Source organism: Oryza brachyantha, chromosome 2 (assembly GCF_000231095.2).
Source record: "Oryza brachyantha chromosome 2, ObraRS2, whole genome shotgun sequence".
In the NCBI taxonomy this organism is placed as follows: Eukaryota; Viridiplantae; Streptophyta; class Magnoliopsida; order Poales; family Poaceae; genus Oryza; species Oryza brachyantha.
This window is the reverse complement of record NC_023164.2, coordinates 4,420,792-4,446,371: the sequence shown is the minus strand read 5'-3', so window position 1 is coordinate 4,446,371 and position 25,580 is coordinate 4,420,792. Positions and strand designations below refer to the sequence as shown.

At 43.4% G+C, this 25,580-nt stretch overlaps 6 protein-coding genes across 6 annotated transcripts; 5 read left to right on the top strand and 1 right to left on the bottom strand.

Moving 5' to 3' along the window:
- The first annotated feature begins 1,553 nt into the window (after window positions 1-1,553).
- On the top strand, window positions 1,554-4,077 carry LOC121053492 (F-box/kelch-repeat protein At1g55270-like). Its single transcript, XM_040520483.1, has 2 exons — window positions 1,554-1,831; window positions 2,662-4,077. The coding sequence occupies exons 1-2, from the start codon at window positions 1,805-1,807 to the stop codon at window positions 3,931-3,933; spliced, it is 1,299 nt and encodes a 432-aa protein (XP_040376417.1). The 5' UTR covers window positions 1,554-1,804; the 3' UTR covers window positions 3,934-4,077.
- Window positions 4,078-6,481: 2,404 nt separating this feature from the next.
- LOC102710178 (protein FAR1-RELATED SEQUENCE 5-like) lies at window positions 6,482-9,667 on the top strand. Its single transcript, XM_006646984.2, has 5 exons — window positions 6,482-6,522; window positions 7,054-7,359; window positions 7,450-8,638; window positions 8,721-9,164; window positions 9,358-9,667. Exons 2-4 carry the CDS (start codon window positions 7,099-7,101, stop codon window positions 9,071-9,073), a joined length of 1,803 nt encoding a protein of 600 aa, XP_006647047.1. The 5' UTR covers window positions 6,482-6,522; window positions 7,054-7,098; the 3' UTR covers window positions 9,074-9,164; window positions 9,358-9,667.
- A 1,924-nt stretch (window positions 9,668-11,591) lies between these two features.
- On the top strand, window positions 11,592-12,746 carry LOC102700123 (probable serine acetyltransferase 1). Its single transcript, XM_040520361.1, has one exon. It carries the CDS (start codon window positions 11,592-11,594, stop codon window positions 12,480-12,482), a length of 891 nt encoding a protein of 296 aa, XP_040376295.1. The 3' UTR covers window positions 12,483-12,746.
- A 467-nt stretch (window positions 12,747-13,213) lies between these two features.
- Window positions 13,214-16,069, top strand: LOC102699845. Its single transcript, XM_015833447.2, has 8 exons — window positions 13,214-13,456; window positions 13,640-13,768; window positions 14,111-14,226; window positions 14,839-14,920; window positions 15,070-15,129; window positions 15,219-15,326; window positions 15,448-15,493; window positions 15,595-16,069. Exons 1-8 carry the CDS (start codon window positions 13,355-13,357, stop codon window positions 15,810-15,812), a joined length of 861 nt encoding a protein of 286 aa, XP_015688933.2. The 5' UTR covers window positions 13,214-13,354; the 3' UTR covers window positions 15,813-16,069.
- Window positions 16,070-18,040: 1,971 nt separating this feature from the next.
- On the top strand, window positions 18,041-20,184 carry LOC102709900 (uncharacterized protein At2g34160-like). Its single transcript, XM_006646983.3, has 5 exons — window positions 18,041-18,312; window positions 18,553-18,601; window positions 19,529-19,591; window positions 19,672-19,736; window positions 19,827-20,184. Exons 1-5 carry the CDS (start codon window positions 18,178-18,180, stop codon window positions 19,929-19,931), a joined length of 417 nt encoding a protein of 138 aa, XP_006647046.1. The 5' UTR covers window positions 18,041-18,177; the 3' UTR covers window positions 19,932-20,184.
- A 581-nt stretch (window positions 20,185-20,765) lies between these two features.
- On the bottom strand, window positions 20,766-22,802 carry LOC102699570 (adenine nucleotide transporter BT1, chloroplastic/amyloplastic/mitochondrial). The gene is made up of 3 exons (XM_040520359.1): window positions 22,218-22,802; window positions 21,959-22,120; window positions 20,766-21,290 (listed from the first exon to the last, which is right to left on the bottom strand). The coding sequence occupies exons 1-3, from the start codon at window positions 22,800-22,802 to the stop codon at window positions 20,766-20,768; spliced, it is 1,272 nt and encodes a 423-aa protein (XP_040376293.1).
- Window positions 22,803-25,580: the final 2,778 nt, after the last annotated feature.

Here is a 25,580-nt window from a genome sequence, read left to right as displayed (position 1 = left end):
TTTGTTTTATTCAAAAAAATTATATAATCATTAACTATGCTGTTGTGATTTAATTTATTATTAAAAATACTTTAAGAATGATCAATAATTTGGTATATGTGCACAAAAAAATTAAGTAAGATAAATGGTCAAATGTAGATTGAAAAGTCAAATGGTGTCAAATAAAAAAAATCAGAGGGAGTATATCATTAACTCACGGTCCACCTCTCACACTGATACAATATCTTAGAGTTCATGTCGTAGTTACATATAAATCTATATCTCGTTTTTCTTCTCTCACCTAATCATAAATACGATGTAGTAATTTTTAGATCCTACTTACTTGTTGTGCTCGCTCTGGGTGTGGTGACCATGGGCCAATCATGGCCCTCCAATCCATGAGTGGCGGACAAGATGATGTGCCACACTGCTCTCAATTTATAGTGATCTGAAGCTCTGTGATTGACTGGTTGCATCCATAGCAATATTTTGCTACATCTAAATCTACCTAAACTACTTAGAAAGCACATCCGACCACCCTCCATCCCCTCCCCACACCACTCGTAGGGCTTTCCTATGTAGCTTCCCTAACTACCGCAGTATCATCTAATCTTTTATCCTCGATCTATTCTCTCGGTCCATCTCCAATTGTATAGACCTAACTGTTACAATGCACGCGTATATTATTAGCATTACTAAATAGTACGTATTGTACTTTTTTTTCACTATCTACTAGTAGAGTCAGGCCACGTTCGGGGGTGGGGGTGGAGAGGGTTAGTTATCCGGCGCAGTCGGAGGATTCGCATAACTTGCAGGGTCAAAATTCAACATCTAATGCTGGCATGTGCAGCTCTGTCACCTGATGCCTTCCCTTGCATTCATCCATCCTTCCCTTTCTTTTGATTCCAACAAACTCAAGCTAATGGGGTGTGCTTCTTCTAGATCACTGCGATTTTGACATAATCTCTTTGGTGTTCTCTCCTTGTCTGCTTCTGCCTCCTTTCAAGGTTCCGTCATCATGCACCAATTTCTGTGCTAATGTTCTTGCTTTGCCATCATCATGCAGAAGTGGTCAATTATTCATAACCAGAAAGTGATGCTAGTAAAATTGCAATCAAGTCTTTAATAATAAAGAAATCAACTTGCAAGAACAGGAGGAGCAGGCAAGCAGACAACAACAGAAACAAGAAACTGTCACTACCTTGAGGGGGAGTACAAGGCAACCTTAACCCCAAAAAAAAAACATCACATTTGAATAACAGAAAGGAGAAGAGAACAGCAAAGCATGTTGTCATGGTACAAATAAACAACCCTAGGGGATTATCCTGAGAGAGAAAAAAATTTAACCAAGCAAACAAACAAGGGTGGTTGACCTGAGAAGCAGAGAAAATGAGAGCTCAATGCTGGTGAAGATTTGTCCCCCTTGATTTGTCATGTGTGTTTACTTTGTCCTGTGCTGTTGCTGTGACTGTGGAAGTGGGCCCCACATGTCAGGCCTCAGGCTTTAATGTGAGAGGTGGTCTCCATTTATTAGAGTCACCACCTGACCTGACCACCTTCCTTCTCATCTGCTGTCTTCTCCTTGGCTCCTTCTTCCTTTTCTTCTTCCTCCTCCTGGTGATCAACCAGCATGGCACTGTCATAAAGGAGCTTCTGGTTGAGAGATTTTGAAGTTTTTCTTGCCCTCTTCCTCTGCATGAATCATGTGCAAAAGGGTATTGGGGCTGTAGAAGCATGGTGATGATGATGTGATAAATATCTTGGGGTAATTGGTGGTGAGTAGTTGTTGCTGTGGTTTCTTGATACTTTGCTTCAGGGACAGGCCATGGACAGAAGGAACCAAGCTCCTTTGGTGAGTAACCTTGCTTCCTTTCTTTCTCTGTAATTGAATATGTGCTTTTTCTCCTTCAAATTGTTGTGTGTTTCATTCAAGGATGGATGTGCAATCCTTGGATTGGTTTTGATGGTCAAAATTTAGAGGGTTTCTGGCTTGTTGTTGGACCGAAAGATTTCTGCTTGCTGATTGGTTTTGTGTGAGAAGATTCACAATGCCTTGTGCTCACCAATAAGCAAGAAGTTGTTTTGGTTGGTCAGTTCAGAGAATCTGAATTGTTTGTGGATAGGAAAATTCCATATCATACATGAAGTTGTAAATTATGTGAACAAATTACTGGGTTTATATGCTTGTATCAAAGCATTTTTTTTTATTCATGGGAAAATCTATTCAGTTAGCCATGCATACTCCAAAATTAGCAGGATGCTCAGACTAAATTTTGGGAATAATTACAGTTTTAGTTAATCACGGAGTATTATTAGAAACTCAGTAATTGAAACAACAAAAGACATGGTCCCCCACAGGGTAGTTCAACCGTTTCTGTAAGTAGCTGTTGTTTCATGACACCATTGTCTGTCTCATGTTCTTGTCTAATCATTCTAGGTATCATTCACCAATTAGCAGTCAATTCTAAGAAACGAAAAAAAAGAGAGAATTTTAATCACCATAAAGTCACCAAAATTATGGCACAGTCACATCCATTACCTAAAAACATTTTTCCTGCTTCACATTGCTTTTTTTTTTCTCGAACACGCGAAGATTTACGCGGCAGAACAAAAAATTGTGAGGACAGATTCTTCAGCTACCTGAAACTCAATTCTTTTTTTTCTTGTCTTGTGATTGGATAGGTTGATAGCTCAGCATGCTTGTGCAGAGTGGAGAGGTCGGTCGCCGGCGCCGCCGCGGCGAGGCTGGTGCCGAGGGCGAAGGCGTGCGTGCAGCCGAGCCTCAGGGCGTCCATCCACCCGCTCAAGCCGAGGAGATCGCCGGGGCGCGATCACCGCGGCGGCGGCGACGGCGGCAGGCGGCAATGCCTGCTGATCCCGGGGCTCCCCGACGACCTCGCCGTGGCGTGCCTCATCCGCGTGCCACGGGGTGATCACTGGAAGCTGAGGCTGGTGTGCAAGAGGTGGCTCCGGCTGCTCGCCGGCAACTACTTCTACGGCCTCCGCCGGCGGCTCGGGCTGGCCGAGCAGTGGGTGTACGCCGTCAAGTGCGACGGCGGCGGGCGCGTGTCGTGGGACGTGCTCGACCCGTCGCGGCGCGCGTGGCGCGCGCTGCCGCCGGTGCCCGGGGAGTACGCCGGCGCCGTCGGGTTCGGCTGCGCCGTGCTCGGCGGGTGCCACCTGTACCTGCTCGGCGGCAGGGACCCGCGCCGGGGGCCCATGCGGCGGGTGGTGTTCTACAGCGCCCGGAGCAACCGGTGGCACCGCGCGCCGGACATGCTGCGGCGGCGGCACGGCTTCGGGTGCTGCGTGATCGGCAACCGCCTGTACGTCGCGGGCGGCGAGGGCGGCGTCGGCGGCGGCGGCATCACGTCGGCCGAGGTGTTCGACCCGGCCAAGAACCGGTGGTCGTTCGTGTCCGACATGGCCGCGTTGCTGGTGCCGTTCGTCAGCGCGGTGCACGGCGGGAGGTGGTACGTGAAGGGGCTCGGCGCGCAGCGGCAGGTGGTGAGCCAGGTGTACTCGCCGGAGACCGACGCCTGGTCGGCGGTGCCCGAGCTTGACACCATGGTCGCCGGCTGGAGGAGCCCGAGCGTGTCCCTCGGCGGCCGCCTCTACGCCGCCGACTGCAAGGACGGCTGCCGCCTGCGCGCCTACGACGAGGCCGCCGGCGCGTGGACCGGCTGCGTCGACAGCGGCCACCACGTGGGGAGCTCCCACGCGGTGGAGGCGGCTGCCATGGTCGCGCTCGACGGGAAGCTCTGCGTCGTCCGGAACGACATGAGCGCCTCCGTCGTCGACGTCGCCGCCGGCCAGGCGGGAGCCCCGCGATGGGAGACCGTCGCCGGCAAGGGGCAGATCAAGGCATTCGTCACGAATCTCCTCTCTACCATCGCCGGCGCCCGCGCCCGCGCCAAGAACCGCGTCCTCCATTGCCAGGTCCTCGAGGCCTAGCTTCGCACAGTGATTGAATTACTCCATGGAAAACAAAAAAAAAAGATCATTTTTTTTCTTGTCCTCTTCACATTCTACTGCGACAAATACATCTGAACCGAAGAACTCCAAACCATGATCTGATCAATGTACAGTTTTTTCCCCCATTTTGTCTTAAAACTTTAACCGGTGTACAGTTCATGCAGTGATGCGAATTAAACAAAATGATGCTATGATGAACAGCAAATGTGGTGAAATGAAATCATGCGAAGCTCTGATTTTCTTTTTCCCGGTCTTTGTTGCTGAATCGTCAAGAGGAGACTTGGCAAGTCAGTGAATGTGCAGCCATGAATTAAGTGAATGCGACTGATGTATGACGAGAAGAACTCAAGAACTCTTCCATGGTTGATGTTTCGTAGGAGTATGATCATGTCGCCGTCGACGTCTCGGTGGGTACGGGTATTCTAGAAGTACGAACACGACCAACAGACGAGAAATATTCTCGCCACAGCCCCTAGTCATATTAGATGTTTGATATCTATTATAAATAGTAAACATAGTCTATAAATAATACACATACATAATCTTAGACTAATTTGCGAGACGAATCTATGAGCCTAATTAATCCATGATTAGCCTACGTGATACTACAGTAAACATTTACTAATTATGGATTAATTAGGCTCAAAAAATTCATCTCGTGGATTAGCTCTCATTTATGAAATTAGTTTTTTGATTAGTCTATATTTAATACTTCAAATTAGTGTCCAAACATCCGATGTGACATGGGCTAAAAAGTTTAGCCCCATCTAAACAACCCCTAGGTCCCTGACTATAAATAGTCTCTCTAGTTTCAAATATACTACTATTCAGCCATAAATATTTTGACACTCAGGGCAATAGATCAAATTTTTAACTAACAAATTTATATTTAAATAACTTTATAAAATATTAAAACCATGATACTGACTAAATTTTCTTTGATCCACTGAAGTAATTATGAGTTATAAAATTACATTGGATTTATAAAATCTTTCATGCGTAATATACATGTTGCTCGCATAAGATTAAACATTTTTTTTATTTTGCTATAGCGTTACGTTTAAATTTGTTAACGACGTGGTTTTGTGAAACTTATCGACCATAGCAACCGGGGTTATGTGCAACATAGTGCATACCAAAATCCATGTGGTTTCATGCAACTTGGACTATAACAATAGTGGTTTTATGATATTTATTCTAAAATATAATGAGTTTATGATAATATAGTACTCTCTCCATGCTTTAACGGATAACCCTATTGACCTTTTTAAGCACATGTTTGATTATTCATCGTATTAAAAAATTATGATAATATGCAGAAAAATGCATGTGATAATTAAAATATATTTATTAATAAATCAAATCATAATGAAATAATGATAATTATGCACTCCACCCATCCTAAAATAACTTCAGTGTTCACTTATCCTACACATATCACTGCAAAAGCAAAATGACTATATATACTCTAATTTATCAAATTTCAATGTTACTGTATCTACTTTATCTAGCCCTAATGCATTTGTCCCCAACTTTCACGGACGCTAATGCAATGATTGCTTCAAAATAAAATTATTTTTGGGAGAAATAAGATGATGAAAGGAGTTATTTTGGAATGGGGGGAGTAACTTTTTCAATAAGACGAATGCTCAAAAACATGCGTAAAAAAGGTAAACGGTGTTGTTTATTAAAATACAGAGGAAGTAGGATTTGTTGAGAAAAAACTATCATATCAATATTTTTATTTTTAAACTAAGCATTTGAGCTATTATTGATGTAAGAATTTTAAATTTTGATCGAATATTGTCCTAAACGTCAGCTTTTTACTGAATGCATTGGATTTTTAATACTATGAGAAATAATACGAGAAAAACACCCTTCACGAAGACTCTAACTATGGACTTTCATTCATCTCGATCCTAACTGAATTATTTGGCAATACTATAGTCATTGAATTTTGGTAGCCTGGAGTGGTTATTTGGATATCTGGTTTTTAACAAAAGTTATTTGTTATGCATACATTTTAAATCCTAACAACCATTAAAAAAAGAACTGTTTGAATTTTCTTATATGATGCAATGCAAGTTTGAATTTCTCATGTGATTTTACATGCTGGCCTCTAAAATCTGCTAAATAAAATCTAGTACTAGCCAATGAGTTGTGGGCCTCAGATGGATGGCCCAATGTGTGATGGGCCTGCCAACCCATTTGGCCCATTCAACGGAGCTGAAGCAATCAAGCGCACCGCACGAGTCCGCCCCCCGCACCGATGCCCTAACCGCTGGCCGACTCGCCGGCCGGCCGGTCGCCGTCGGCCCAGGAGCTCCCGGCCGCATTGCGCCCGAGCGCGAGTGGCCGGTGGCGATGTCCGGCGCCGTTCCCGACACCCCCGCGCACGGGCCGCCGCCTTGCGACGCCGCCTGCGAGCCCTCCCCGGCTGGCTCCGCTCGGCCGCATGCTGGCCAGGCCCCCGTTTCCGGCGTCGCTAGCGATCGTCCGGCGTCCTCTTTGGTGCCCGACGCCGGTTGTGACCATGGGCCGCCGCCTGCGACAGCTTCTCAGCTTGCGGTAATCACCATTATTTTGCTTAATTTTGATGCTGCCGTCTGGATTTCGGGGCTGTGTGTTACTAAGGTTGATTATTGTTTAATTGAAGTATAGTTGTGGAATTGTGGTAGCGATAAGCAGTACAATGATCGAGATGTCGTCATGACATAAATCTAGTATATTTAGTGAACACAACTACTTCCTTTCCATCTCACGGCGTAAGACTTACTAATCTTGTCTAAATTCATATGGATGCTAATGAATCTAGAAATGTATATAACTTACACGCATTTCTCAATAGATGAATCTATGCAAGATTAGAAAGACTTAGAATACGAAACGGGAGCAGTAATATTTATTGATAGCTGGAGAAAAAAAATTGGTGGCGGTGTACCTTGAGATTTCAGTGGTGAATATACAAAAATGATCTCTCTTGGTGTCAGCAAACCAAAAAACTCCTTGACGGTCCGCTGTGGACATCGTTAATCATATTTCCTTTGTCCCCAAAGTGAACATCTTTGGTATGTTATGATTATCATCCATTTGTTGTAGGATTATGATCAAGCTGGTTTACCTAATTGTGTGCCAAAAGTGGGGATGACCTTTAATTCAGAGAATGAAGCCTACAACTTCTACAACTCTTATGCTAGAAATGTTGGGTTTAGTATCCGGAAGAACCACACAAACACTAGGGCAGATGGGAGTCTTTGCTCCAAATATTTCCTGTGCAGCAATGAAGGGCAGCCAGTGGTAAGCACAGCCCAGCCAGGGCGGAAGAAACGGGCTTCAACAAGATCTGATTGCAAAGCTCGAGTTCAGTTCTACATTACCCGAGAAGGTATCTGGACAGTGCAGAAGGTTGAGCTTGATCACAACCACTATCTTGTAAGTCCTGATAAGTCGCACATGTTAAGGTCCCAGCGCCGTTTAATGCCATCTTATCAACAGGTAGTGAATCAAATGCGGAATGAAGGTATTACAGCAGCAGATATGCAGAGGGTATTTAAGCAATGGTCCAGGGGAGCTGAAAATGTGCATCTTCTGAAGAAGGATAATGAGAGAAAGTACCTCCAGCCAAGTTATGCACAAAAATTGCTTGAGTATCTGAAGAACAAACAAACAGAAAATCCTTCGTTTTTTTATGCAGTTCAGCTGAATGATAATGGCCAAATAGCAAACTTCTTCTGGACAGATTGTCAGGCAATTGTGGATTACGCTTGTTTTGGCGATGTTGTGTCTTTTGATACAACATTTGAAACAAACAGGTTTGAAATGCCATTTGCTCCATTTGTGGGAACTAACCATCACAAACAACCCATTGTTTTTGGAGCTTCCTTGGTATATGATGAATCTTCAGAGTCTTTCCATTGGCTGTTTCAAACCTTCCTTACAGCAATGTCTGGGAAGCAACCGGCTACAATTTTTACAGATCCCTCTACTGAAATAGCAAAGGCTATTAGGTTAGTGTTTCCGAGTTCAAGCCACCACCTGTGTTTGCGGCATATCTGTCATGATGCTGTTAAGCATTTCAATCATGTAATTTGCAACCATCCAGAATTTCTGTCTGATTTTAAGAGATGTATCTATGAAGACAGGTCTGTAGCATTCTTTGACTTGAAGTGGAAAGAATTGGTTAACACATATAATCTAGATGGTAATGATTGGATGAATAATTTATATGCAATGCGTGAAAAGTGGGCTGCTGTTTATTGCCGTGACTCATTTTACGCTGACATGGTGTCAGCACAAAATGCTGAAGGCACAAGTAATGCATTCAAGAATTTTCGGAGGAAACTCGGTCTTCCAGAATTCTTAGAGGAGTATGAGAAGTGTATAACTAGTCTTCGCCGAAAAGAACTAGAAGCAGATTATGATTCCCGCCATACCAGTCCAGATCCCTATGTTCCTGATTTGCCTATGTTGAAGACTGCTGCTGAATCCTATACGAGGAATTTGTATTCGCATTTTGAAGAAGAATTCAAAAAATTGTTCACCCTGTCTTGTTCATTGCTATCGCAAGACAGAACATGCAGTACTTACAAATTGGCACCTTTCAATTCTGGAGAAGAAGCATATGTCATTTTTAATTCTGAGGATACAACAGTATCATGTTCTTGCAGGATGTATGAGTGCACAGGTATGCTAGCATATTGGTTATGTTGCCGAAACATGAAATTTGCATGCTTTTTGCTATGATCAGGAGCTATGTATTTTTGTAGGTATGCTGTGCAAGCACGCACTGCGAGTCCTCAACTACAGCAACATTTTTACAATGCCATCACACTATGTTTACAAAAGGTGGACAAAATATGCAAAAGATGGATTATTTTGCTGCAGAAACAAGTCGCAAAGTGGCAGTGAAAGTTCAATGTTAAGATGTGCTCGTATATCTCAAAAGATGCACTCTGTTGCTCTAAGACATTCGATGTCAGAAAAGGCGCTTCAGTTTTTGGAAAGTGGGGTAGATAAATTGACATGGGAAGTAGAAAATTTACTTACTCACATAAACTTAAATGGAAATGATACTAGCCAATCTTCCGGCTTTTGCAACGGTGCAACGGTAGAGGTTTAAGCCATTCAGAGTCCCTGTACAGCGAAGGGGCGTAACCTGCAAAAATATGTAAAGTGTTATCGAGGAGGAAAATGGAATGCACTGCTGGAAGGTCAGGTGCCTACAAATAATCAACTGTTATTTTCTGTTTATGTTAATGCACATTAAATATTGTTCCAAACCTTTAATTTCGTGAGGCATTACTCAAAAAGAGAGAGAAATTTTCAAAGATTGTCCCTCTCGGTATAGAGTGCATCTCATTCTTAGCTGTTGTGGTTCTCTAACTTTTTCTCCTCTTTGTTCAGGGATGAAACTGGCATGATTGTAGGAATATCATCAGCTCCATCTACTTGGAGTTAACTTCCTAGAACTTCAGCCTGCGCCCAGAATCGAGGCAGAGTTTATAAAAACTCTGTAGTTTGGTGATTGACCGATGCTGTGTCAGTTTCAGCAGCTGAGTTGAACGGTTATGTTTTGGTGATGTGCGAGGAATGTAACATACAAGGAACAAGTGCGTAGTATGTATGAACACTGGAGTAGTACTGGAGTAGTATACAGTAACTTGTTAGGAGTAACTTTGGACAATGAAAATACAGCATATTGGCCCTGTGTTCCTTTTCACTCTCAGCAATTTGTTTCACTGAAATTAAACATAACCATGATCTTTTGCTGAAATTAAGCATAAGCAAAATGATTTATTAATAATTATAAAATAATTTATAGGTAAAACTTCTACATACGTGTTGTTGACGATCAAAAAGCAAGGCAAAAAAATAAACTGCGATGAAAAAACTAAAATCAACTTAAAATTTAAGTTCTACAATTTAAATGTTAGCTTATAAGTATAAGTGAAAAGCTAAGGTGCTGCATAATCCAAATGTGCAACATGCCACTCTACTTATGTATGCTTACATTTTTGTTGGATCTTTCATATGTGCAATTTGCAGCTTTTGTTAGCTAATCGGCTAATCCAACCTTCAACATACCAGCATAAGCGAAAATTTTAAGTTTCAAAACTTAATTTTGAAGTTTATTTATCTTCGGTTTATTTCTATCATTTGCTTTCAAATCACCAATAATACACATGTAGAAGTGTTGTGCGTAAATTATTTTTTCAGTCATGGTTGTGTTCTCTTCTCTTCTTTACCAACTTTTGCACCCTTGTTTTCCGTATGAATGCTTTCTAAAGTACAAAACAATATGATTTTTAATTAAAAATATAAAAGTTGCTTTAAATTTTATATTAATTCATTTTTCACATTGTGTATGTCATATTTTAATTAATCATGTGTCAATCAACTAATATAGTTTTATGATAGGGAGAAGTTTATACCTTGTCACCAATAGGGGTAGACAAAAAGCTAAAGCTCATGGCCTGGATCAACTCAAACTCGAAGTCTTAATAAGTCAAGCTGAGCAGGACGTTTAGCTCGTGAGCTTAACAAGCCAGCTCATAAAGCCGCTTGTTTAGCTCGTTAGTACCAAAGATCACTATAATTTTATATATTTAGAATTTATTTATACCCATTTAGCTTGTTAGTACCAAAGGTCATTATATTTTTACATATTTAGAACTTTTTAACTAGTGCTTAGCCCTAATCACATCCAAAGTATTATATTCAGTGAATACTTTGTTAGTTAATGTATATTCTTATGGTAATATACGATGAAATGATAAATTTATAAATTATAGATATCATTTAAATACTACCTCCGTTTCATATTATAAGATTTTATAGTCTTGTCTAAATTCATCAATTGATGATCGTATATAATTTATATATATGTATGTATGTCCAGATTCATTAGCATTCATATAAATCTAGATAAGATTAGAAAGTCTTATATTGCGAAACAGAGGGAGTAAGATTTAGCTTGTTAACAAGCCTAGCGAGCTTAAAGAGCATACTTGTGAGCCAGGTCAAACTAGACTTTTAGCTCGTTAATGTTAACGGCCCAACCTAACTCGTTATCCACCTCTAGTTCAAGTCTATTCAAACGTCATATAAAAATAATTAATAATTATATATTTTTTAAAAAAATACGAGTAATCAGACATATATAAAAAAGTTAACAGCGTCAAACATATAAACTGTTTCGGTTAATGGTCACATGAGCATTCTCCCATTAGGGGAGGTACAGACTATAAGCCAGCTATAAACATATTTTAAGGTGATAAGAGAAGACAGAAGAACGACGGACTATAGATTTATAACCAGCTACATCACAGACTTTAAGACATATGTATATAAGCTATTAAGTTGGCTCTAGGCCATTTATAGCCTATACTATTTAACTTGGTTTTTTTGGGCGTACGCGAATCCAAACAGAGGATACCATCGACTACAGTATGTTTCATGTCTGGCCCGCATGTCAACGACAGGACCTGTGTCGCGCCGTTGGTCCTGTGCCAAAGCTGAGCTCCGATTGGTTAGTCGACGTGTCTGTCTGTCTCCAGGCCTATTTATTCATTCGCTCGTCCCGCGTCACGGCCGGCGACCTCGCCGTCGTCACCGCCCGACGCGACGGCAGCGATGATATGACGGCCGACCAGCCGCCACTCCCGCACAGCCCGCCCCCGCCGGAGCCGGATGACGCCGACGCCGACGATGACGAGGCGCGGGTGTGGTCCCAGATAAAGGCCGAGGCGCGCCGCGATGCCGACGGCGAGCCAGCGCTGGCGTCGTTCCTCTACGCCACCGTGCTGTCCCACCCCACCCTCGGCCGCTCCCTCGCCTTCCACCTCGCCAACAAGCTCCGCTCCTCCGCGCTGCTCTCCTCCACGGCGCTCTACGACCTCTTCGTCGGCACCCTCGCCGCGCGCCCCGAGCTCCGCGCGGCCGCCGCCGCCGACCTCCTCGCCGCCGGCGCCCGTGACCCGGCCTGCGCGGGCCGTCTCTCCCACTGCCTCCTCAACTACAAGGGCTTCCTCGCCGTCCAGGCCCACCGCGTCGCGCACGCGCTCTGGTCGCAGCAGCGCCGCCGCGCCCTCGCCCTCGCGCTCCAGTCCCGCGTCGCGGAGGTCTTCGCCGTCGACATCCACCCGGCGGCCGCCGTCGGGAAGGGCGTCCTCCTCGACCACGCCACGGGGGTCGTCATCGGCGAGACCGCCGTCGTCGGCGACGGCGTCTCCATCCTCCACCACGTCACGCTGGGCGGCACCGGCAAGGCCGTCGGCGACAGGCACCCCAAGATCGGCGACGGCGTCCTCATCGGCGCCGGCGCGACGATCCTCGGCAACGTCAGGATCGGCGCCGGAGCCAAGATCGGAGCCGGGTCGCTGGTGCTCGTCGACGTGCCGCCGGGAGCCACGGCGGTGGGGAATCCGGCGAGGCTGCTGCTCGCCGGAGACAAGCGCGATGGCATGCCGGGCGGTGAATCCATGGACCATGCCTCCTTCATGCAGCATTGGTCAGACTACACCATTTGAGCAGCACACAGTTCACAGAGAATCTGCCGCACCTACAGGCACAAGTAGAAGCATTCAAGTCCAGTGCTAGCAACTGGAGTAGCAGCACTGCAGCAAACTAGCAATGCGCCAATGCGGATATGTTTTTGCATGTAAATGTTAAGGTTGTGTACGCACATAAATATTTGCAAAAGTTTAATTACTAGTTTAGTGGCTGTAGTGGCCTGAGAAGTTTATTTGGTCTTGAGTTTAAATTTTCATGGGAGTGAACTTCAGATTAGATTGTTTGAGGGGGTTAAATTTTCAATATAAAAGGCTACATATACCTTTTTTATAAACATTTAAATAAGACGAATCATCAAATATTTAATGTGTGTTAAAAGGTTAATAAAATCATCTATTAAAATACGGATGGAGCAATTATCATGGTAAACATTTGATTTTAGTTGGTTTTTACCAAATTCTAACGAATCACATTGAATTTTACCAATGATAACCTTATCCATAAAGGTTTACAAACCATATTCTCCGTAGGAATAAGTTTATTTAAAATCCATTAACTTGACAGCGAGTTTGATTTTGTGGATCTGGCCCAACCTTCAGGGCTGGAGGCTGGGCCTGCGATAAGGCCCGGCCCATAAATCCGGCTCCGCAGATCCCCTTGCGCTGACACTGGGGCCCACCTGCCAGTGCCTGCCGCCTCCGCGGACTGAGGCTGCCTCACCCGCCTCCCCTCGCAAGCGCAGCGCCGCTCTCCCCCGCCGCCGAGACGAGCCGAGGAGTTGGAGAAGAGAGCCGAAGCAGAAACCCTAGCGGCGGCGCGGGGGCGCGGCAGCTTCCTCCCCAGCTCGGCTTGCGGGGGAAGGGAGGGCGAGGCAACACAACGCGCCGCCATGCTCGCCGCATCGGCTCGGCGGGTGGCGGCTACCGCCGCCGCCGCCTCGTCGTCCCATTCCAAGCTCGCCAACCAGCTCGCCCACTCGCTGAATCCGCAGGTGAGGATGGCATCATCTGGCACGGCCTGGTTGCCGCCATCATTTTCTTTTTTTTCTCGAGAAAAATTCGTCTCCCCCAATCGGGAGTGCTGCAAATCATAGCGATTTTTGGGCGCGGGGCATTCGCGATGGTTTCGGCCATATGAAGGATGAGATTTTTGTGTGTGATTCTGATGCTTGTAGCGGTGGATCCACGACCGGAACAAGAGGGCGATGGAGCTGGTGGCTAAGGGGTGGAGTGCCCTGCAAGAGGTTGATCGTGTCATCGATTACGCCGACCGCAACGACAAGCGCCTGATCCCACTTCTCAGGGTACAGCTCGGGATGATTCGTCCCTTTCTCATTTTCCTCCATTTCTCCACGATAAACTAAGCGCCCTAGAATAAATCTACGCAGTGTTGAAGTGATACTTAAGCCCAACTGTTTGCAACTTTGGCGTTTCCATCGTTCATTTACGTGTCTACTAGGTACTAGTAACTGATTCTGGCCATGGCCAATTGAAGTACGCTGACATTCTACCGAGTCGTCTTGCTAATCTTTACAATGCGCGCGTCGGCTGTTTGATTACATTGTAGTGTAGCGCGTCAGCTATTGGTTTCGACCAATGTTTTTTTAACGTTTTGTTGTGCCAATCTTCTCCATGCTGTGCACCAGGGTGCAAAGGAAAATTTTGAGCTGGCTCTAGAGATTGACAATATGAACACTCATGCGAGATTATGGCTTGCGAAGATGCATTTCAAGTATCATGTTCCTGGAGCTTGTAAGGCCATGTGGGTTAGCTTTCACTTCTGGCAATGTTAGTATTGCATGGCTTTCTGTGCGATTTTATCTTACAAGTTTCGTTGAGGTCATTTCTCATTTCCCTATTCCCCATTATTCCAAGAGCCACCAAACACATTGCAAAAACTACCTTAGTCGCAGATTCTGTTGTTGTTTTGAGGTAATTGATACCCTTAAAAAGGAAACATATTATAAGTCTATCTGGTTCGTTCTATAAGAGCCAGAGCCAATGCAAAATGTCAATAGGAGTTGATATGTTGGTATGCTCATGAAAGAAACTAAGGGCAATGACATGCATTTTCTGTTTTATTTGTTTCTCTCTCATTTATGGGGTGCATGGAAAAATCATTTCACATCCAACTGGCTACATCAAACTTCACTACAACAGCAGTTAAAGCATCTTAACTTGACAAAAATTTTTAGTAAAAATGTACTGCATGGATTAACTGAGTTAGGTTAAGTACTAGAGGAATTAGGTCACCTGGCTCGATCTGACTTCTTGTTGAACATTTAATGTGCTGCCAGCACGTGAAATATAACTTACTGTCAATTGATTTGTCATGTGGATCTCTCGATTCTCTTCTCACTTTTCATGGGTGCAGCGGTGCTGCTTTGTTGATTGAAGCTGCAAACATGGGCGATCCAGATGCACAGTATGAACTTGGATGCCATTTAAGAATTGAGGTTTTCATGCTCTGTTAACCCTTTTCCCTTTCACTTAGTTGATTAAATCATGCAGTTTTATGTTATTCTGTTGAGCAGTACATTCTACAGATTGGTTCACGTGGACACACTATTACTTTAGTTGATGGTTGCCTCTGTTACTTTTGTAGAATGACTATGTTCACTCCGATCAACAGGCTTTTTATTACATTGAGAAAGCTGTTGACCAGGTTTGATTCTTTCCTGAATGTTGAACACGTCTTTCTTTATATGTTTCTTGGTGAGTCTTCTCAATTTATGGTTACTGCTTTGATTGCAGTTGCATCCTGGTGCTTTATATCTTCTAGGTGCTGTATATTTAACTGGAGACTGTGCTAAGAGGGACATAGCTTCAGCAATGTGGTGTTTCCATAGAGCTTCAGAAAAGGTAGTCATTTATATTAGTCTTGATGGTGAATGAAATATCAACTCAAAAGTCTATTTCATTTACTTTTAGATAGGGCAGTTGATGATTGTTCTTTGTTCTGAGTTCTGACCCCCATCTGCAGGGACACTCTGGAGCTGCAATTGCATATGGATCACTTCTATTAAAAGGTTTGTATAAAAGCTGGTGATTCTATAACAGTTTGAATCAGTGGAAATGTTAACAGGATTTATCCCAAATCTCATTATCCATTTATTTTGTGAGTGTTCAGGTGCTGAAGTACCTGAGGTTATTACCAGGTTCAACTCGGGTAAGAGTCCATCAACTGGAAAGATGCGAAAGAGGCCCGTACAGCAGGATCCAGTAAAGCTAGCAAAGGAGCAGTTTCAGATTGCAGCAGAAGCTGGATGTGATCTCGGTTTGCGGTGGTTGAAGAGGCTCGGGGACTATGAGAGTCAACAAGAACAGCTCAAGCAAATCCAGCAATGACCACCTTCTATATAATCCTGCTTCGCTTTGGCATTGCTCTATGTGGACATGCGTTTGACATACAAATGATATAGATAGACCGTCAGATTTTTCAAGACTCAACTGTAACCGTGTAGTTGTATCCGAAGCACGATGTAAATTTTGATGTCTGGTCCTACGCTTTTAGAAGGTAGCCTTGAATTTGAATGGATCTCCTTTCCCTCCTTGGGATGTTGTCGTACCAGCCGTGTCATAAGAGGTGATTGTCATATTTGCAAATGAAAAATAATATATAAATAAACTTTTTATATACGTGTTCGTAACGATTTAAAATACAAGGCTAGAAAATAAACTAGATAAAAAAACCAGAACGTACAAATTTAAGTACAAATTTAAGTTGAAAATTTAAAGTTTGGTTTACGAGCATAAACAAAGACGAAAACATAATGGTAGGCCCGTGAAATTGTAAGGGAAAAAACTTAGTCTCAAACATCAAAATTTAAACCTCGTATCTAAAAGTAAAGTCTAAGATCCACTCTTCTAAGATTCACACCAGGAACGAGAATTTTAATGTACAAATGTAAAAGTCTCTTAATAAATACAACAGAACAATTTGTTATTACCCTACTTTCTTTTTATCCACATTCATGCAACAAAGATTATTCAATAAGTGATAAAAGTCAACTCTGTATAATAATAACTTTTCTCTTTCCTATATACCATCATGTTTGCTCCATGGAAATAACCATTGTTCGAGTCTAGTTTCGAGACTTGCTCATACATTTGATAAATAAGTCAAATCTAAGTCCAACATATAGTTGCATACTTCACAAGACACCCATATCCTAATGGCAAGTATACACCTTGAATAATATAAGTTCATATTAGTACATGACTTTATAACCACGTGCATGAAATATTATGGCAAGCATGATAAAAGACCACCTAGACCTACTATTAGCATGTCAACATCAACATATATTTACGTGGAAGAGAGAGTGAGCAAGATAGAGTAAAAATGCGGCCAATAAATAGTCCCTCCACCTTGTATGAGAGGCTCTTATACGTTGTATTTCACTAACATGTAGTTGATGCTAATTATTGCATGAGTACACCTATCGGTTGGAGCAAGAAAAAAGATAAATGAAAATGGTAGGGTCCAACTAAATAAATAAACGATAGTATTACTATTGTGATGTACACATGAAATGATAATATATACAATTACTCCAAAGGTTACCTATATTACTTATTGTAACTGATGTGGTGCTAACGTATAGATGATCAAAGTAGGTAGTGACTGATGTTCTCTTAGAGCAAGTATAGTAGCGTGGATTAGATATTAGCATGTTAATATCAACAAGTGCTTACGTGGAGGAGTGAAAAAAAAGTGTTACTATCTCAGCATAGTTGTTGAGACTCTGCAACTCGGTTATCAGCAAACTACTTGTTGATATTCTCAATTGCATCGATGCAAGTGTGGAATGGAGCAAGATGGAGAAAAGGACGAGGGATAGAGAGGGCGGGCCAACACTAAACAAATAAACAAATACGTGAGTGATCTTGTAATTATACGGACGTTAGTATTATTGAATACATGTAAAAAGATAATAAATAAATACCAGTATGATTATCTATATCACTTACTCAGGTCATTTCAGATTTATCCTAATTAATTCATTTCTATATTTGACTAGAAATTTATATAGTTTAACAATGTGTGAATTATATATTCCGAAAGTATTTCTCCCGATGAATCTAAAACATAAACCTTGTAATGTTAAATAATATAAATTTCACATAAATGTTTAACTTATGATAAAATCCGAACAATAATTAATTTTAAACAAGAGAGGATTACAGTTGATATAAAATTATCACGACGATGCTAGACTTCCTCCGTTCGATAAGATATTTTGAACTTACTTCTAATAAATGTATCCATAGATCGATAAATATGTTACACATACGTCTAGATCATTAAAAAATTATATACGAGAGTTGTCCTAAAAATTCATAACAATCTATTATTATATTTTTATAACTAATAATTAATTAATTATTCGTTAATCCATCACCATAACTTTCCCGCTCGGCCGTAAACTCTTAGGTTTACGGTTTACCGTGTAAAGTCAACTTCAGAGGGAATGCGGTTCGGTTCTGGGACCAGGTACAGAAAAAGGAAAAACGGGAAAGCCCCCAGACCGTAACCCTACCCCGTATAAAATCCCAGGCACGCGAGCGGTAGGGCTTTCCTCCCTCCCTCCCTCCCGCTACCTCCGACGCCGCCGAAATCCTCCCTAGCTTCCACTCCTCGCGCTCTCGGTTGCTTACTTTGCCTGGTATTCCCCTGTGGGGTGGGGGAGAGGCGGCGGCGGCGGAGGCCATGGAGGAGGTGACAGAGGCGGTCGGCAACCTCGCCATAGAGGGAGGAGCCGCCGGCGCGGAGGCGCACAAGAAGAACCGCATCCAGGTCTCCAACACCAAGAAGCCGCTCTTCTTCTACGTCAACCTCGCCAAGGTTAGTGAGGAGGATTAGAAAATTCAAATCTTTTGGGGGAGGGAGAGGCGAGAAGGAGCGTCGTTGTTTTTTGTGGGATTGTGCTGCGTTCTTGGGCTTAGGAGTGTAATTTTTGGGAGGGGTTTCTTTTGCTCTGCTCCGTGGGTTTATCTAAACCCTCTCCTTAGTCCCTCGCAGCTAGGGTTTTGGTCTCTTGTTTGGATGGATATGCTAACTCCGTAGGGATTTGAATGTTTGCAGAGATACATGCAGCTGCATAACGAGGTGGAGCTCTCGGCACTCGGCATGGGTATGTGTTCTCTGTTCATTGTTCATTGATGGATGGGTTAGGCACCTGTTCTTTTGATTTAAATTAAATTTCGTTAAGCTACTTCAGGCACCTGTCTGTTAATTTGATTTTGTTCTGTTAATTAAATTCCGTTGAGCTACTTCAGGCACCTGCGCTATTAATTTGATTTTGTTGTTGAAATATATCTAAAAGTTACTTTGGTTCTAGAAGTACTAGAAAATCAGCGCACCTGTGGGCTGTGGCGTGCTTGCTAATCTATAACAAAGTTGATACTACTATTTTAGAATCTTTTTTTTTCAAATATAGGAATTTTGCGGGCTTTTCAGTTGTGGAAACCTGCTGGCTTGAGAAGTAGTAGTAGTAGTAGTAGTAGTACCTATGATGTGAGTATTACTAAAAACATCAAATTCTGGTGTGTATTGAGTATTGACCAGCGGATCGGTATTTTCTTTTATAACGTAGAAACTCTCTGGATAATGCTGTTTTCCTGGTCGGTTTCCATTGGCTTCTTGGATGGAATATTGCTTCCAGTTGTTAGATTCTTGTTCTTAACAAGAAAGAGTAGTTCATCCATGTGGATCCCTTTGATCAAATCTGAAATTACCAATGTCCCTTTCACTAAAAATCTTGCCCTGTTGTGCCTTTCAATTTAGTGTCTGGTATACTTTGATATGTTGTTACTTATGCTAAAGCATGTTTTAGGGGCTGTAGGGTTGCGTGTTTCACATTTAATTTATCATATACAATTTATATAAGTTAGCATTAATTTTGGTGTTAACCGTTTTCCATATTTTAATGTTTCGGACAGTGTTTATGCGTAATACTTGATGCATCTTGCTTTCCGTTTCTCCCGCTTGGGCTTATGCGCTTCTTTATTTAAATTGATTCCTTTTGTGCACTCCTTACCTGTTTCGCTTTGTTTTACAGCTATTGCAACAGTGGTGACTGTTGCTGAAATTCTGAAAAATAACGGCCTCGCTGTCGAAAAGAGTGAGTCTTCATTGCTCATAAATGATCACTTGATTAATATTCCCCTTCTGTTCTCCTGCCTTAATCCAAAATTTGTGCAGAGATCATGACATCTACTGTTGATGTCAAAGATGATTCGAGGAGCCGCCCTATCCAGAAAGCCAAGGTTACTGTTATTCCCATGCTTGACATAGAAACTTTATTTTTCCATATTGTATATGGTCATTGTTTCATGCCCTATGATTTCCATGGCCAGATTGAAATATTGCTCAGCAAGACCGACAAATTTGACGAACTGATGGCAGCAGCCGCAGAAGAGAGGGAGGCCAGGGAGGCTGCTGAGGCCGAGGAGCAAAGCTAAATATTTGGAAGCCAAGAACATTCCTGTTGTAGCTTTGATTTACTGTTCTGCTGCTAGGTGCCATATTTGAACTCCTTGAGACATCAAGGGACAGTGGTTGTATAATCAATTGAAGGGCACAGCTTATTAGTGTGCTTTTGCTAGTTGATTGGTTAGGTTCTGGTGCCAACTTATGATAATTAAGGTGTATGAGCACGGTGCTCATCTTGATCTGTCCCAATTTACATTTGGAAGATGTCCAGTTGCTTTGACAGTATTGTTCTTTCTGTTTGTTTTATGGAAGAAGCACAGTTTCACGAGCCATCATAGTCACTGATGTGTGGGTCCCATCATCGATGGGACCCACAAGTCAGTGACTATAACGTCACTGCCATAATGGTGGAGGATCTATATCCATCATGTCACAGCTGCATCTCCCAATAATGATATCAAACTGGAAATACATCATTTAGTGTATCGAGTGGAAGACTGAAAGCACAAAAACTCATCTCCAAATACTGAAATAAAAATCTGAAACACATATCGAGATACAGAAATACATCAATGTATATTGCAGATATATCACTCTGAATACTCAAAATCATACTAGAAATAATTTATTGAAAACAAACTTGAAATGCATCATTTTTCTTAAAAACAACAACAACATGCCTCCTGAACAGAGGAAAATCTAATCTATATTTTTCATCCAAATGATAATAATTCACAAACTCCTCAATATTTGCTTTATTTCTTAGCAATCAAATCATGGCGCTTGCTGCCACCAGCCACCATGCTCCATCACACCCATGCACGATCAGTCACCGTCTTCTCCGGCGACGGCGAGCGCCATTCTCAAGCAACCTTCTCCTTCTCCTCCTCCTCGTCATCCTCGACGCACCCCGCCTCAAGCGCCGGCACCTCCTCCACGAGCACCTTCTTGAGCGCCTCGTAGCACATGAAGGAGATGCCGGCGGCGGGCATGAGCTTGATGCAGCTGGGGCCGAGGCCGCGGTAGAGGCCGGCGGCGCCCTCGCTGCGGAGGATGCAGTACATGGCGTGGAGCACGTTGCGGTAGACCTGCCTCCCGCCGACGGCGCCGACCTGCATCTGCTTGCGCGCCACCTCGAGCGGGAAGGTGGCGGTGCTGGCGATGGCGCCGGCCGCCGAGCCGATGAGCAGCGTCGCCGCGGGGCCCACCTCGGCGCGGCCCGTGGCGCGGCGGTAGAGGCGGCGCAGCGTCTCGTAGGCGTAGAAGTTGGTGGCGGCGTACGGCACGACGCCGATGAGGCTCGGCGCCAGCCCGCGGTAGAGCTCCGACGGCCCGCCCTCCCGCACGATCTTCACGAACGCGTCCAGCACGTTGTCGTACGCGTCCTTCTGCGCATCCAGGATTTTTATTTTTAATTGTTATAAAATTGATAAAACAGTATATTTTGTATATATTAGCTTCCATCGTTTCGCTTATAAGAAGAAAAAGCAAAAAACGCATTTTTGCAAATAGAAAATAATTTATAAATAAAACTTATATATATATATCCATAACTATTCAAAAGCAAAATGTGTAAAAAAACATAAAATTAAATCCAAAATTAAGTTTTAAAATTTAAATTTTGGATTATAAACCGTTGTAACTGCGAAACGATAGGAGCCATTAATAAATAATATTTTTCTCTTATATTTATTATATATATATGCACTTAAGTTGGGATTTTTTTAATCCTGGACCATAGCTCCACCTATGCTTTTGCACGAAGAGAAATCATAATCTCATGGTGATTAGCACCCGTCTTTTTGCTATTAGAGAAAATTTAAATTTTTAATCTTAAAATTAAAGTCGATTTTGGGTTTTGTCACCGAATTTTATTTTACAACTATCTTTTAGATCGCTAAGATAAATATATAAAAATGTTATTCGTAAATTATTTTTCATTTACAAATATGCTCTGTGATAAAATCAAACAATCATCCTAGTTAGTCGGCGGATCGATTTGATTTGATTATGATTTGGACTTTGGAGGTTTTGATGAGGTTTTTTTTGTGTTTACCTCGATGGTGAGGCGGGTCTTGACGAGCTCCATAGGGTAGGTGCAGAGGGTGGAGGCGACTCCGGCGAGGGCGCCGGCGACGAGCGGCGTCGGGATGGGGATCTTGGCCGGCTCGCCGTCCTCCGGGGTGAGGTACTTCTTCGCCGTGTCGTAGGTGAAATGCTGCATGCACAGACGCCGCCATGGGGATGATCACGAGAGAGATTCATGGAAGAGAGCGAGGAGATGGAAGGAAGGAGAGATGAGCTTCGCGGCTTGCCTCGATGGCCTTGCTGGGGGCGACGCGGAGGACGTTGACGCCGTTGCCGCGGAAGAGGCCGGTCCAGCCCTCGTTGCGCATGATCCACCGGAACACCCCGGCCATGGAGCCGGCGCCGCAGCTGCCGACCATCAGGTGGGTGCGGATCGTCTCCAGCGGCGCCACGAAGGTGCGCGACACGGCGCCGGCGATGGCGCCGCTCACCAGCCGCCGCAGGTGCGGGTTCCCGATCTTCACCCTCACCTTCCTCAGCGACAGCAGCCCGCCGCCGCCGACCCTCTTCTTGCCCTGCCTCTTCCGCGCCGCCGCCGCCTCCTCGGCCTCCAGCTGGCGCGCGACGTCGCAGTTGTCGGTCCGACCCTTCGCCGCCGGCGCGCCCCCGGCGGAGATGCTGAGGCCGACGCTGGCGAACAGCGGCGGCGCCCGACGAGGGAACTCCACCCTCTTGCCCTCGCACTCTCCCTCGGCCGAGCTCCACGGCAGGGCCAGCTCCGGGACGAACCACCCCTTCCTGTCCACCGTCAGCGCGCCGCCTCCAGCCTTGCTCCTCGTCACCATCGTCGCCACCGCCATCGTCGCCGCCATCGATCACAGCAGCTAGCTAGCAATCAAACCAACCTCCCGCCTGCAAACTAAAACATCAAACTAAGCAAACTCGATCGCAAGAACAAACAAACTAAACCAAGAAACCAATCGATCAAAATGATTACAATGATCTATCAGCGAGCGCCTGCTTCTTCTTCCTCTTCCTCCTCCTCACAGGCGCTCTCGGGTTCGTTCTTGGCAATGGGAGCACCAATGGCACCGCCATTTTTATAGCCAGTCCGGCCACCACCGCCAGGGCGGGGGTGGCGTGCTCTTCGCCGGGACGAAAGCCCAGCTAGCAGAGCCGCTCCCCGCCGCGGGCGGCACGCCTCCAAATGCATCCGGCCGGCGCGCTCGCTCTTTGTCTCATCCGCAATACCGCTGGCCGCTGCACGGTGCCACCGGAATCTGCAGGCCGCGCCGCGCGCGCGCGGGCGGGGAGGGGGGCGCCGTGTGCGTGCTCGCCGCAACAGAAACCCTTTCTCCCGGAGGAAGAGACACGCGATGGAGAGATTGGAAGCACGCGGCGCCGTGGTCCTTAGGCAGGCAGGCGCACCCGGCGCGTGCGTGCTCCGCGAGTTGCATCCTTCGCTTTTCGCTTTTGATTATAAACCAAATTTAAATAAACTTAAGATAAAATTTAAATTTCTAATCTTAAATTTATAGTTTATTTTTATGTTTTTATTATAGTTTATTTTTCAGATTTTGCTTTAAGATCTATATAAACACGTATGTAAATATTTTATTTATAAATTATTATTCGTTTATACATACACCGTTTGATTTTTTCATGAAAAAAAAAGAAGATGAGTCGATTTGAATTTAAAGAACAATGTTGGTGGTGTGATCGGCGAGCGATGTGGCTGGGTGGAATGGGAGAGCGGTGCATTGCACTCGCATCATACACAACCCCTCCAATTCTATTTCATGTAAACATGTTTTTATTTTGTACTAATTAATTCAATTATTTATACTCTTATATAGTCACCATAAAAGTCAGATAAGCCAAAATCTTTTGTCATTTTTCAAACGGAGATGGGGGATCGAGGGAGCAATATAGCAAGGAGGTTGGGCTTTTCGGCCACCTTCACGGAAAGCATAGATAGATAGTTTTACACTTGTACGGTAGTACACTAGTACGTACTAGAGGCCGTAGCGTAACACTAGATAGCTGGCCGGAGAGGGGAGCACGGAGCTGCACACGCATGGGGCACGTCTCATCGCTGTGTTGCCAGCCAGCCTGGTGGCACCCCGGCAATAGGCTGATTCTCGTGCGCCTGGGAACGTTGTGGCCTGGACAATAGAAGGTTAAAAAACCAACCAACTATAACTAAACATAATTTGTGGTTTACTTTAGTTTAACTAATTTTTTAACTTTATTTTTTAACGCTTTAAAATTAAAAGTTAGTTAGTTTAGTTAATTGGATTAGAGTTGTTCACGTATTAATCGTGGGCTGACATGCATCCATTAATTCATGAAACTGCTTGGTTTTTGAAAAAAAAAAGCAAAAGTGGTTGAGATCAAACTAGTCAAGTTAAAAAAATCAAATTATAAATTTAATTTTTGGTAAAAGCTGACTGAATTTCACTGATAGTTTAATGGTTTTCATGAGAACAGAGGAAAACACTCCGCGCTAGTTTTCGAAGGTGGACACTCCTACACGTACCTAAAAAAATTCTTATAAACTTATACAATCAAGGCTATCAACTATTTGCATTTAACTGCTCCCTCCGTTTTATTGCAGGATGTTTTGGTTCTACCTAAATTCAATAGGAGATTCATGTATATATTATAAATATGTGTGTCTAGATATATTAGCATCAAGACGATTTTATAATATGAAACATATGTAATAGATGATAGCTAAAGAAAATCTAGATTTATCAATGACATGCCACGTATACTAGTGTACATAGGGTTCTATAACAAACTTTACTTTTCTTTTTAAGGTGGTTCCTCTTTTAAACCCCGGTATACAATATGTTGGAATGTACTGAGATAAATTATGCAAGCACAAGCTGCGCATTGGTTGTTACCATATAGGTGATCATGTGCAGAGTAGACACTGAGGTTTCGAATAGTGGTTTTGTTAAAAAAATATTAGTTGTGTAGCAAAATCGATAATCTGTCGTGACAGGGCTTTAGGCAAGTGTTCAAATAAAAATCTCTTTTCCTTGAGAAAAAAAAACAGATCCAGTTTTAAAACTAAAAATGAATTACATTTATCCTTTTGAAATAAAAAACATTGTAATACTAAAAAAAGAAGATGGAGTTGATATAAATTTCCAGTTGAAATTGCTGATGAATTACAGTTACCACCAGGACTTTGGTGGTGTTATGTTTACTTCTTATATCCTCTTTGTTTGAGCTTATGTCTATTAACTTAAAACTTTTATACAGTTATAGTAAGCTAGTGTCTTAAAAACTTCAAATTTATAAAGGGTGCACTGCATCTATTCCAAATTTAAAAAAATACCTACTTCAACATGCCTTCTGGCTTAATAGTGTAATAGTGGCTACAACTCTTAATTCTTAAACCATCTATTTCACCAAAACTCTCCTAGCTTTTAAACCGTAAACTGAAAAGTCGGTTTAAAAGTTTTTACCATTACACTAAGCCAAAATAAAGAGTGTCTAAGCTGAAATTTTCCCCAACCACACACACTATTTGGACCTAAGAAGGAGCTTGGAGCATGAGAAATCCTTTTAAAAAAAAGAAAATATAACAAAGAAAAAGGAAAAAAAAACCCCGACCTTCTACATTTTGGACGGCGCAC